Raw genomic sequence first — 13,850 nt, forward strand, 5'->3', positions numbered from 1 at the left:
GCCAGATACAATTTTCAACCTTATAGTGCCAATCTACCCAACAAAAATTTAGGTGAGTACTAGTCTTCATGTAATCATCTAGGTCGTCTCTATTTTCAAGATAATATATTACTCAGAAATCAAAGGATTAGGAAATTATGCAGCATCTGTTATTAGAATTCCAGTCAAGCTGTAAGAAAATGGGGACTAATCATGATTACATGTGAAAGTGAGAATTATAAATGTGAACTCAAAAGAGTAAACAGATTCACCGTTTCCCCATTTTCTATCCAAAAAGTAAATAAAGTTGACAAAGGGGAAGGTGGTTAAACAGCACAAGGAAATTACTCTTTTCCATCACAAAACACAATTTTCATATTTCCCACATACTCTACAGCTTATGGCTTATAACAAGCTCTACAAGAATGGGCCATATTTTTCAGCAGCAAAGGAGGGAAAATGATACAGGTGAGAGGGCAAGAGAGCGAGCGACCGTGTGCTATAAACTTAGTTAAAAATGGGCACCGGCTATTCTTCCACGAGTGCCCCCCGTATACAAAAAAATAAAGGCACCCCCCACCAATGAATAACTCACATTTCACAAGAGAAAACCAGCAATTTTATCCGCGGTGATTTTCCTGTTGCTGATGCTCTGCTTTCGCGTCTACTTATGCCAGCTCAACGACCGGAAACAAATAATGAATTGGTGGATATTTGGTTTGCCTCAGCGTGAAATTTTCTGACCTTTGCCTTGTCTAGGCGTGCTCGTCTAACAGCTTCCTGGACCTGGAGATCGTGGTCCTTCAGCATCTGATCCATGTTGCCAGAGGGGACTAGCAATGGACCTGAGTAGTGCATTTTGTGACCCTTTGATCCGTAACCAACCTGAAATAACCAGAAATAAAAAGTGATGTTGGGCAATAAGAATAAAAATAAAATAAAAATACGAAACATAAACCATAAAGAATAGCTTATGAACCACAAATCAAAATTAAAACAAAACGCACTCTTGAGGTTATTTTACACAAGCGATTATAAATCATAGAGGAAACCCCATCATAGGGGAAAAGGCGTGAGTTCAGGTACTCACAATAATTGGATCTTTGTTGCTTCGAATATCTTCTTTTTGATGAGAACCTGCAATGACCTGCTTTTGATCTTGTTGTAGGGGATCTGATGCCTCCTTGAAGGAACCCGGAAACCTGCCTATTGCTTTTGGAACTTCCATTTGTGAAGAACTAGACCTTTTTCTGCGTTCTTCAGATAACATACTCCTCCTTGCTACCACTAAACCTGACATTGCTGACAAGTCAGCTCCAGTTGAAACCTTTGGAGCATCATCTGGGTTCTTAGTAGACTTGGCCCATGCTGCCCGGTGAGCCAATGGCCCTGAATGGGAAGCTCGCTTATGATTATGTCCATGATGTTCTACACTTGCATCTACGGCTTGTGATAGCCTAGGTGGATCAATTGGAAAGCCAGAAGCTACTTCTTCTGGATGAGGGTTAAACTTCTCACTCCGGCTCTTAGAACCGTCTTGTCTTTTCTGTAACAAGAAAACCCCTTGTATTGAGATATATATCCCGTATGAATTTAATATCATAAACAATACTGAATAATTTACAACAAAGGGTCTCCAAGAGAAATTTGAGTCCAACAATTTCTTGCATTGAATAATAACATGCAATTTGGATCACGCAAGATTATAAGTGAAAGAAATTATTTCACAGCTGAAAAATACATTATTCCGTAGTTGAAGAAAAGCAAGTCTGTAATTAACAAGACCATCAATGTTATGTTGAGTTAATCACATTGGTAGAAATCACAAGCTAAGCACGGGTATATATAACTCAAGGAAAAATTTGGGTTGATCATAAATGCCCCTTTTCATAGTAGAAAACTTGAAAAAAAGACATGATTTTTAAAGAAGTAGAAGAGAAAATATATAAGATATTTTCTGGCAGATTCTATGCAATAAAAGTGCATTGAATATGTCAATTAAATACTGCAAGTTCATGTAAAAAACAGAAAAGAAAGGCAACACATAAATATCATCATACATAAAAGGTTAGAACATAAATCAATGATGGAGCCAAGTGAGTGTTTTTAGTTAAAATAACATCAGGTTACCTTCATTGACATGACTAATTCAGCATTAGCATCAGGTGCTGGTATGGCTCGAGACTCTCTTGTTCCTCTCCTTTCGTGGTCAAGCCTTTGGCCCTTCCCTGCTGCTCCTTGTCTACCAATGTGTGGAAAAAGATTGTTACTATATACACCACCCACATTAACAATGTTAAAAATAGAAGAGGAAAAAACTATACATATAGGACCAAACTTTATATCAGGTTCACAATACTCAAATTAAATCTTGAGAAATGAGTAGACAGAATTCAACCAAAAACCATCAGTGTGTAAGCATGTACACAGAAATAATAAATGGTTTTACACTAATGCACTTCATAAATGAGACTAAATCACAACCGTACACAGCCCCAACCAACGAAAAATTGTACAAACTAGGGTGCTTTAGGGAAACTCCAGTGTCCAGACTCGTTTGAGATCAGTTATTAAATACCAAAGCCTACTCATTCCATTACGTTTAGGTTTAGATAGTTTCCCATTATTTGATGTTAAGAACCCAAGAACCCCTACACGGAAGCTTTAGTAAAATCACAAAAGAACAACTTCACCCACAGGTATCATGCATCAAGTCTGTCCGACACTGGAGAAAATCCAGTGTTTTCTAGGATTTTCATTTTTTTTTTGGGAGGCCAACGGAACACTTGGAGAAAATCCTAGCACATTGGCATTCTAGGATTCATACAATCGACCCCACTTAGAGGGATAAGGCCTTGTTGTTGTTATTGTTGGGACTGAACTACTCATGCCACAAATGTAAGTACTTTAAAATGTGTGTAGAATCTAGATATAATATATATAAACACACGCTAGTGGTCCAACTGTGCAACTTCCTTGCAACTATAAATTGAGAAACGGTAAAATTCTACTTGTAGTTAAGTGTCAGTTACTAATTTATGTAACAACATTCACCTTCTAGCTTCCTCATCCCGTACTTTAGCATCAAACTCTTTGCTTGGAGGATACTTTGGCAAACTTGATGGATCACAAGGAAGAGGTTTTGTTGTAAAGAACTGTGAAAAATAAGGAAACAAAAAGATAACACATGAGAAACACAACCAAAGTTATGGGAGAATAACTCATAAAGAGATAGGATGATTCTAAAATCTAAATAGTTATTAATGCAGAAGAGAGTTATCAAATGTTCCTGCCAATTAAAATACACATTGTAGCCTTTAAAAGCAGAGTCAGGAAAAACCAAAAAAAATTGCTGCAATCTGGTGGTTTGCTTAACATGATCTCCAGAGCTACTAATTAGCTACCATTACATGGCATAAAAGTAGAGAAGACGTTAAATGAGTGAACTCAATGAAAAGTGGACTTGAACATAGTAAAGTTGTACTTTCAAAAATACCACAGGCAAAAGATGGAAAGCACAACATATCTACTGCTCTACCGCAGATGTAAGCATGCACAAGCAGTGAGGCACACATAAAATGGTGTCAAAGAAGATATCGAGTTAAAAGAAAGACTGCAGAAAAAATAATGCCTGTTTAGAAAACATTAAATTGGAATTAAATTAATATCCAAACCTCGCTCTTGAGAGCAGAAGCTGCAGATCCACGGTCTGCAGGATCTATAGAAAGAAGGGTCTCCATAAGTGCTAAAGCTGGTGCAGGGAAATCTTTAAAAGTTTCTGCCACACAACGTCTATAAGGTTGTTGGGGTTTAAATATGGTTGCATGAGGCAACTTTGATTTTCTCCAATACTCTTCAGAAGGTGAGCCACAAAGCTTGAAAATCTTATGCAACTGCTCCACCTACAAGGTAAAAATCCACAAAATCCGGTTATTTAGTTGCACAACACTTACATCTTAGAGAAGCATATGAGATTCTGAATGTAAAAAACAGAAAGGGGACATCCTAATAATTACAAAGTCGGCACGACTACAAGGGCACAGAGAAATTGAGCAACTGGAATGCAAACAGAAACAGTACATAAACTATCCCTAACCTACCAGCTAAAACCACAAAGCTTTCATGGTGGCATGGCCCAATGAGGTTACTTACAAAGCCACCTCTAAAGAGCCATCTCACATCTAACAAACCATTTCTAAGAAAGGGGAAGAATAATCTGAAATTTTACACTCAAACTAATTTGTAGTGTATAATGAACCTAACAGGAACAACAATTCAGAGAGCCACAAGACAGACATGCAAGATGCCACCACTAGGTTTATGTTGTAAAATCACAACAAACCGGATCAGGAATAAGGATGGAAGCAAGTTTACGGCACACATTTATGAAGATGATTCATTATGGTGATTTCCACTAAATAAGAAAGGTTATTAGCTGAATGCTTATTCTTCCACCAACTAGAAAGTATTCAATTTAAAAGCAGAAACATGTGTGTGTGCGTTTGTGCTACCAAATAGTTGGAAGATAAAAATCAGTGAAGAGCATCAACTCTACATGCCCATAAGAAAAAAAAAAAAAAACTCTAAATACCTCAGTTCTTCCAGGCATAATAGGCTTTCCAGAATACAGTTCAGCAACTATGCAACCTGTACTCCACAAATCCACAGCTGTCCCATAGTATGTAGCACCAAGCAGAAGCTCAGGTGGACGATACCATAGAGTTACAACACGACTTGTCAAAGGTTGATTTTGACAAGGATCAAACAAACTTGCCAGACCAAAGTCTGCGATTTTCAGCATGCCATTGTTGTCAATTAAAAGGTTGGAACCTTTAATATCACGATGCAGAACACCACGACTGTGACAATGATCAAGTCCACATAACAGTTGCTGCATGTAACATTTAACCTGCCAATAAATCAATTAAACCTCAATCATCCATCCAACTGAACAGTCTTGATACTAGCATACCATAAGTCGTGTAGTCTATATACATAAGTGAAATGAAACTGCAGGATAGCATTCACACAACTACACAAGTGTCAAAGTAAACAAAATACCAGTAGCATCAATGGATGCTGGTGAGAGAAAGTTCATAACATGAACATCATGCAGATACAGAAAGCAAGAACCGACGAAAAACCTGCAGTAACTTGTTACTTTAGTATAAGAAGGAAAGAAGACGACCAAGTACCTGTGCTTCTGTAAACTTCAGACCAGGGTGTGAAGCAAGCCCTGCCAAATCATGCTCCATGTACTCAAACACAAGGTACAAGCTGCAAGACATCCTTGAAGTAACTAGACCTTCTAGTTTTATAACATTTGGATGATCAAGCCTTCGTAAAATGTGAATTTCCCTTGCCATAAAGCGAACACTCTCAGGCTCCAGGTTATCAAACCTCACTTTCTTCAAGGCAACAATTTTCTTTTGATCAAGATCACGGGCCCGATAAACATTACTGTAAGTTCCCTGACCAATCTGCAAAATATAAATATTAGGACACAACCAAAGCCAGCTAATATGGAAGTGTAAAGAGATAGCACCAAGGAAAATAACCGAAAACAGAGATATCATATCACAGAGGAAAGAACTGAATAGAGCGATTTGGTATTTATTATATGTCATAAACCTTTTCCTTTTCTCAATGTTATTGTGAAAATCAGATACATATATAAGCATAGCAACCAAACAGCATCCAATAGAGTACCCAAAACATAAAACTGTAAAACCAACCTACCTAAGTGAAAATTAACAAAATCCTACAAGTGCCGATAATTCCATTCATAACTTGCAGAACCAACTACTACCTTAAAACTGTTATGCTTGAACAAGTCACCCATGTCAAATTATTTTTAATAAACAATGCTTTAAGCTTCTGTGTACAGTAGCCCTTAGCTTCAAGTTTTCCATTGCCTTTTTCTTTTAAAAGTTTTTACGTAGGAGAACTAAAGAGTGAATTTTGCACCATATGAATTCCATGTGCCTATTCATAAGTATACTGTATACCTTGACGCAACATTCTTAAACTTGTCAATACTAATAAGTAATAATAATACTACTGCCCTCAACCCCAACATTAAATTGGCTACTTACTAAACCTTGTTCCTCAATTAGTTATGAACCACAAGGAAACAGATTCCAATGAAATAGAAAATACCAAATTCAATCTCAATAATGCAGATTTTTCTTGCACCATAAAGCTACTTGAGAACGAAACAAGAAAAGAAGCATACTTTATCTAGCTTCTCAAATGAATCCGCACGACGGGGTACCCATCCTTTGATGGCCTCTCCAGCCACTGCAGCTAGCCAGGAGGGCCACCCTGCTGCAATCTGCTCCCCTTCTGCAGCTTTTGGAATGATACCAATCCCAGGATGTTGAGCAACAACATACTCCATCTTTTCCCTCTTCCTTTCGAAATTCTCACCTTGCGATCGAACAGGCCCATTCACTTGCGTATCAGTCAACATTGCTCTCCCACCATCGCCATCATATCGATCTTTCGGCCGATAAGTTTCCTCCCTCCTTGAGGAAGCAACCCTCGTCGTCCGCGAGTCTGATGCCCCCTTGTTGGACAATCTCTCTCTGGGGCTCTCCTTGCTATCCTCAATTGCAGAGGGCTTACAATAAATGCAACCCATTATGCACTAAAACCACCCCCAACAATGCCCTCCTATAGAACCACTGTTCTCACCCTCAGAAATCTTGCATTTTTACCACACAATCCTAACCAAAACCCAGAATTCAACTCATCCAATGTATATAATCCAACAAGCACCAAATGTATGAATCCACCCCTTCACAAACCCACCAAAGTCACACTTTTGCAAGAAGCAAAACCCACAATTTCAGAAACCCAAACCCTAGAATCTTGAAAATCTTCAATCTTTCACCATAGTAAGTTAAATTGAGCACATAAAACCTTCAAAATGCCAGTTCTTCCACATAGAATGCAAACTCTCAATGCTAATAAAAATACCCACAAATTCACAACAAACAAAACCCCAATTTCCCAGAAGTCCAAACCTTTTTGCACAACCTGCAGAATGTTGAGTACCTTCAAGACAAAGCACCCTCCTATTGAAAATGCCCCCTTTACTGGAAACCCTAGAAAATTATTCAGGGCATTTGGAGAAGGAAGGACATGGATCAATGGCTCCCAGGGGCTAGAGAGAGACGTAGAGTTGGAGAGTTTAAGAGAATACAAAAATTAAACAAATATTAACATCAAATCTCTCGAATAATATAAATAAATAAAAAATTGAGTAAAAAAAAAGAAAAAATTGGTAAGAGTGAGAAGGGGGAGTGTCCAGCAGCGGTAACAGGAGCTTTCAGTGAAAGAGAAAAGACTGACTCTGTGGTTTGTACAGGCCTAAAGCATAAAAGACATTCTTATCTTTCACCATCTTTCCCACGCGCCGTCTCTACCTTAATCAACTTAACTAATTAATTTTACTATTTTCAAAAATTGAACTGTTATTAAAACTTCAAAAAATTTAATCTACATTCCTCATAAATGTATTTTTCTTTCTAATTATAAAAAATTTAGAGTACCAAATGAGATTTTAAAGTGCCAATAACAATTCCCTTTAGAAAATTTTTTGTTTTCTATAAAGGGTGGATGATTCAAATTAGAGATATGTTTTGCCAAAAGTGAGGGAAAATATCACTAAATCCTAAATGTCTAGAAATTTTCTATTTTTAGACAATTTCAAAAATTTTCTATTTCAATTCATGCATCGTTTTCTTTAGTGTTTTACCTGTCACAATATTGAAATAATTCATTTCCATTTTTGGCCAAATTGGCATTAATCGCCTTCTCCATTTGTAATATTATAGTTTCTATCATATTTGGTTTTTCTTTTTGCTTACAAAATTTTTTACTACGTGATTATTTTATTAACAGAAAAGACAAGATGAGAATTTGTGACATTTTTAATATTACTTTCAGTGATGAAAATAATTTGGAATCCTAGCATTTTTTTATGGAATTGAGTTTTTTTGTATACAATGATGTATTTACACCAAAAAGTGAAAAGATAAATTGATATCGAATATCACTCACCTATAATACTAAGTGGCTTAGGGATTCAATTTATAACTTATGGTTCATACATGATTTCATTTACATAGAAAGAATTAACGTATTTTGTTAAAAAGTCGTGGATTATAGTTGTAAATAGAACAATAATTTGTTGGAAAGTGGTGGATAATAATTGTGGATGGAACACTTTTCTTCATCCCACTACGCATTGAATTCAAGCTTTCCTCCATCTCCCTCTCCCCATAATTTAAATTAATTTTGGGTAAATTATCCTGCTCTTGTTAATAAAAAGTTTTATTAACATTTTAAGTGTAATGAAACCACGTCTAATTTTAGACCATGTTAACATAAGTAGGATTCTCCATCACCACTTTTTTTTTTTTTGAACAGACAATATTATTTATATTAAGGGGAGGGGATAAGCTTAGTTTCACAATGGGCTAGCAAAAATGTGGTTCAAATTCACCTTTGACGAGAATTAAACTTAAAACTTCTCACTTACAAGTGAATAAGAATAACACTAGACCGTAATACTAAGTGACGCCACCTCATATTGTTTGAACAATATTTTATAATGCAAGCACAAAAATTGTGTAAAAAAGTACAAGGTGACGGAGCGACCACGAATAGTCTCCCTCTTGATAAAGTATTCTTGGTATTTTTCTAACATAAATTGGAGAATAATTATAAAAAAAAAACATAAACATATAAAAAGGGTTGAACGAGGGAAGAAAAGCACTTTTGCCAAGACGTGAGTGCATCTCACGTGCTTGCAGCGAGAGTGAAACTATTACAAATATACTTGGTCTGCGTAGTCCGTAAAAAAGTTTAGGGTTAAGCTGTTAAATGTTTTATGCCGATTCAATGATTCAAGTCGTTGGCTTTTCCACTGCCTTCTCAGCGCCCTTCGTCTAAACTGTCGTTTATTGTTGTTTATTTGGTTCGACCCAAATGACAAAATAAACAAAGAAAAAAAATGAAGGTCCAAATCATTTTCCAAAAATACCTTCAAGTTTGTCAAATCATTTTGATCCATTATTTATTATATTAAGGGTCATTTTGTTATTTTAGTTCTTATTTAACAGAAAATTTTCACTAAAATTATCAAAATGGTTGACGGTGAACAAACTAAGGACTACTCAATTTCAAATCTCATGAATCAAAGTGAGGAGTTATGTTAATCTGATGTACCATTTTGACTAAAAAGTCTTTTATGAATTTTACCACGTTATAGTACGGAAAATACTTGCATCATTCATGGAAGAATGCACATATCTCATGCATTGGAAGTAACATATCTTTGTCGTATAAATATAACAATGGAATTCCCTCAATTTCTTATTCACCTCTAGGAAAAATAATTAGAATCAAACATTATTTATGCACCAAATGTATGAAATAAATCTACAATATCAGTACCAAATAACATATTTACGATGATAGTTTATTTATTTGATACATTTGAAAGACCGAATGATCTCTAAGATTTTTCTAAAAATGATCTTCAATTGAAGATTAAGAAATTGAACGAATCCGATTATAAACTAGTGTGATTGCGTAGCTAGAAATAGGAAATCAATAGGATCTAGAAGATCATTTTCCTGTACAACTTGTATTACTTGTAGGCAACAAACTCATCATGATTAGTATAAATAAAGACACTAAACATGAGTAATTAGACACATAATTCCTCAAGTTCTTCTCAATCTTCTTTCTTCTGTAGCCGGCCCTTTCTCTACCTTCTCCCAAACGGTTAGTTTTCCAACAAGTAACAATTTTTTTCAAGTCTATTTTTGAGTAATACTTGTTGGATTTTAGCAAAATATCAACAATTTTCTAAATATAAAACGAAATTGATGTTGTGCATTGTAATTGGTTAATAAGGATCTCCGGATCCAAAGGATATGAGCCCGCGGATCAACTGATCCGGACCGTTCAAAATTGATTAAATAGCTACAATTATTATAACTTTAGAGGGCCTCCTGTTTGTAGCCGTTCGGCTCAGATCATTTTGACGGCTCAGATCATTTTGACATTTACCCATGTAGTTTTTAAGTAAGTTTTTATCAAAGGAAAACTAATGAAAAATGCTTGAAAACTTTGAGTTTTAACGATAATGACAAAATAAAGGGTAAAGTGAATAGTATCAAGATTGACTTTTTAATGTAAAACTATAGTTTTTCGTTAAAGTGAACAGTACCGGAAGTTTTTCATTAAAGTTTCCTTTTATCAAACGGCTAAAGTAACATGTATTTAACCACTCTTCTAAAAAATAACAACTTTTATAGAACTCTTCAATAATAGCTAAAGAAAACTAACTAGAACATTACCATCTGATGCCACTTAACACATAAGAGGTAAGATTTCTTAGGAAATGTTCCTAGTTTGTGGGAGCATTGTAAGCTTGGCAATGTGTTTTTTCCATAAATTGTAGCACTAAGTAGTGTTGTTTGAGTGAGTGAAGAAGTTGATGTTCCACCATAAAACCAATTGGCAATACGGGGAGTAATCCAACTCGCTTATAAGCATATGCAAGGTCCCTCATCTCATCAATGTAAGATTCATTCTCAACAACGAGGTTTTCTTGTTGATGATTTTAGACTAGGTTTTGATACGAACTTTGGCAATGGCATGATGCATAAGTTATGTTGAACCGGAGGTTGCACTAGGCTAATATTTGTTATCAATTCAAGGGTCCATTAATTACGATGAATGTTTGTGTGAGACAATAACATCTCGTGTCGAAAAAAAGATGACATGTTAATGTAGTGTAACAAATTCAGTTGAATTATAGTTATGTATATTACAGTCATTGATATACAAACCTTAAACCCAAAAAATGTGAATACATTACAAATTCATTCAAATTATAGGATTATGTTGCAGTCATACATACAAACCCTAAATCTGATAATGTGAATATATCATCCTATGGTGAATTCGTAACGTTACATATTCATGTAGTATTGTGTTACCGACATGTACAACAATTCCACGTTATTGCCCCTTTTTTTTTTTCTTTTTTTTTTTTTTTTTTTTTTTTTTTTTCAATCATAACTGAAATTTCCATTACTGTAAAACAAACAGAGTACAAGAATTTTGGGGGAGCAAGGGAAGCCTCATTAAAAACCTCCAAAGAAGAGGGAAAAATAATGCTTCACCAACTTGCTCACCACTTACAATTAGTTGTCATTCTCAAATCAAACTGAAGGAAGGGGGATAGCCAAAGTGGTTCCTCCTCCATCAATATATTAAAACCTCCATTGTAGAGTCCATGTTTAACCAATTCATGACCCACCATGTTACATTCGAGTCGTTGCCACTAACAAGAAAAATAACTGAACCTCTTCTTCAAGGAGTCGATATCCTATAATATGGCGTTTAGACTTATGATTATACATGTGTGCAATGCTACTGATATGAAATAATTACAATAACAAATCATCCCTTTCTATGTCTAAACGTTTGGGGTTAATGATAACTGGATGACAAATGCTAGTGATACTCTCTTCAAGTATGACTCTTTATGAACTCTCTGGCACCTCATAATTTAATAACAATTTTCATGTCAACATTATAAAAATATTGTGCCAAAAACATAAGACGACAAAAAATTCATAGAGAGTCTCACTTTTAAAAGAGCCTCTTTAGACCATCTCCAAAGAAGATGTCCAATTCAAAATATCAAATTTAAATTTGATGACTGACTTACTAATTTGACATATTGTCAATATTTTCCTTCCACCCGGTATGCCAATTTTTTTTTTATTTATTTATGTTTTTTTAAACAAAAATAATAAAAGTTGGGTTGTTATTGGTTTAAAAATAATAAAATAATACTTAATTGTGCTAGCATTTAAGGTAAGACAATTGGAATGCCTTTAGAAATAACAAAAATCAAATTTGAAGGCAGCTTGAAATTTGACATCGTCCATGTCAGCTTAGGCATGTCATTATTGACATCTTGGTTGGAGTAAATAGTACATCATTTGTTATCGTTATATGAGCTTGTTTGGATGTGCTTTTAAAATGACTAAAAATGCTTTTAGAGAAAATTGTTTTAGGTTCCAAAAGCACTTGAAGTGCTTTCTGTAAGAAGCACCAGTTATGTGCTTCTTTCAAGAAGCACTTTAAGTGCTTTTCCAGGATCACTTGCATTTTTACTAAAGATTGGTTCTAAAAACATTTTCACCAAAAACACTTTCAGGTATTTTAAAAGCACATCCAAACGAGCTCTATGTCTATATGACATTTTTGACATCTCTTTTATAAATGATCTTAGCATTTCTCTAATCAGGCCCATACAATACGAGACGGACTTGGATTGTCTGCCCTTCCCATCCTATACCCTTCCCATCCCCTCCTATTTCTGTAGTCATGGTTAAGCCGTATCAACATTTTATATTGATTTTTTTTTATAAAAATAATAAAACAAAAAGCAATGGGAATATAAAATGTTGACGTGACTTAGACCTGGCAATTTCTTACACGACATGTAAACGACACGCAAATAACGGATTTCGGATCAACACAATAACTAATCGAGTCATTATTGGGTCACACGATAATAACCCGTTAATAACAGGTCCTTAATAGATTTACACGAAAGTGACACACGGGTAACCTGTTTCAACACGATAAGAAAAAAGTTATTTTGATGATTTTAATTTTTTTAAACTACTAAAAAAAACTTACTATAAAATACAATAGATATAATGAATATGTATATACTATTTATTAATTATTATTCTATATAAATTTTAAAATTTAAGTTTTATTTATTTATTTATTTTTATAGTATATTATAGGCAAAGATTGAGATTAAAAATCATAAAACACATTAAAAATAAAAATATTAAGTAATTTAAAAATACTAAGCACATTAAAAAAATTATAATAATTAATTTACATGTGAAAAAAATATGCAAACGCTCGTAGTTGCATCATCTACGCTTTGAGGATGAGTATATGATTGTCTGAATTTTTAAAACCATACAAAGTCTCATGAATAGTATTTTTAAGGGAGTTCAAAATAAACAAAATTCATAATCATTAATGGATAAGTTTGAAATATGTGAAAGCATAATAAACTTTCATAATTGCATCCTCAACGCTTAGACGATGGTTACATGGTCGTTTAGATTTTTAAAACCCTCCAAATCTCATGAATAGTATTTTTTATTTGAGTGCAAAATTAATAAAATTAATAATAATTATTGTAGAAGTGTGAAAAATGTAATCACTCATAATGAAAAGCTTTACAATTTTCATTAAGGGGCAAACTCCGAAATTTAGTATGTATTTACTAATTTAGTATTATGTTTTACATTTTTTTGGGTCAAATTATGTTTTTCATTTTCATTTTTATTGATTTAAAATATATTTTTCTTAACGGGTAACGGGTTAGGTCATACTACCTGATAATATTAACGGGTTGATTTCGGATCGGATCATATTATCCATTTACTTTAACAGGTATTACACGACACGACCCGTTAAGCTATCAGGTATGACACCAAAACAACACGAACACGAGAAACACGACACGACTGTCAAGTCTAATATGACTTAACCATGACCACATAATATAAGAGGAGATGAAAAATGTATGGGATGAGAAGAGCAAACAATCCAAGTCCATACGAAACGTGGAAAAGTTAGTGCGAGTAAACAAATAAATAAGTTAATAACGTGAATGCTATTAATGATGGGTCGGTCCACCCAATGGTGCATAGATTATGAAAACAATGAATGACCTAACTAGAGCTGTCTGTGTCTTATTTAATTTACCAACAGTTATCCACGTAATAATGCTTTGATGAAAT

At 34.5% G+C, this 13,850-nt stretch overlaps 1 protein-coding gene across 1 annotated transcript; it reads right to left on the reverse strand.

Annotated features, from left to right (window-relative positions):
- Positions 1 to 127: 127 nt before the first annotated feature.
- Positions 128 to 7,299, reverse strand: LOC137742461 (probable serine/threonine-protein kinase At1g54610). Its single transcript, XM_068482335.1, has 8 exons — positions 6,215 to 7,299; positions 5,175 to 5,459; positions 4,571 to 4,888; positions 3,654 to 3,881; positions 3,034 to 3,134; positions 2,110 to 2,221; positions 1,070 to 1,525; positions 128 to 864 (listed from the first exon to the last, which is right to left on the reverse strand). The coding sequence occupies exons 1-8, from the start codon at positions 6,620 to 6,622 to the stop codon at positions 658 to 660; spliced, it is 2,115 nt and encodes a 704-aa protein (XP_068338436.1). The 5' UTR covers positions 6,623 to 7,299; the 3' UTR covers positions 128 to 657.
- Positions 7,300 to 13,850: the final 6,551 nt, after the last annotated feature.

This window comes from Pyrus communis, chromosome 8, assembly GCF_963583255.1.
Source record: "Pyrus communis chromosome 8, drPyrComm1.1, whole genome shotgun sequence".
Classification (NCBI taxonomy): Eukaryota; Viridiplantae; Streptophyta; class Magnoliopsida; order Rosales; family Rosaceae; genus Pyrus; species Pyrus communis.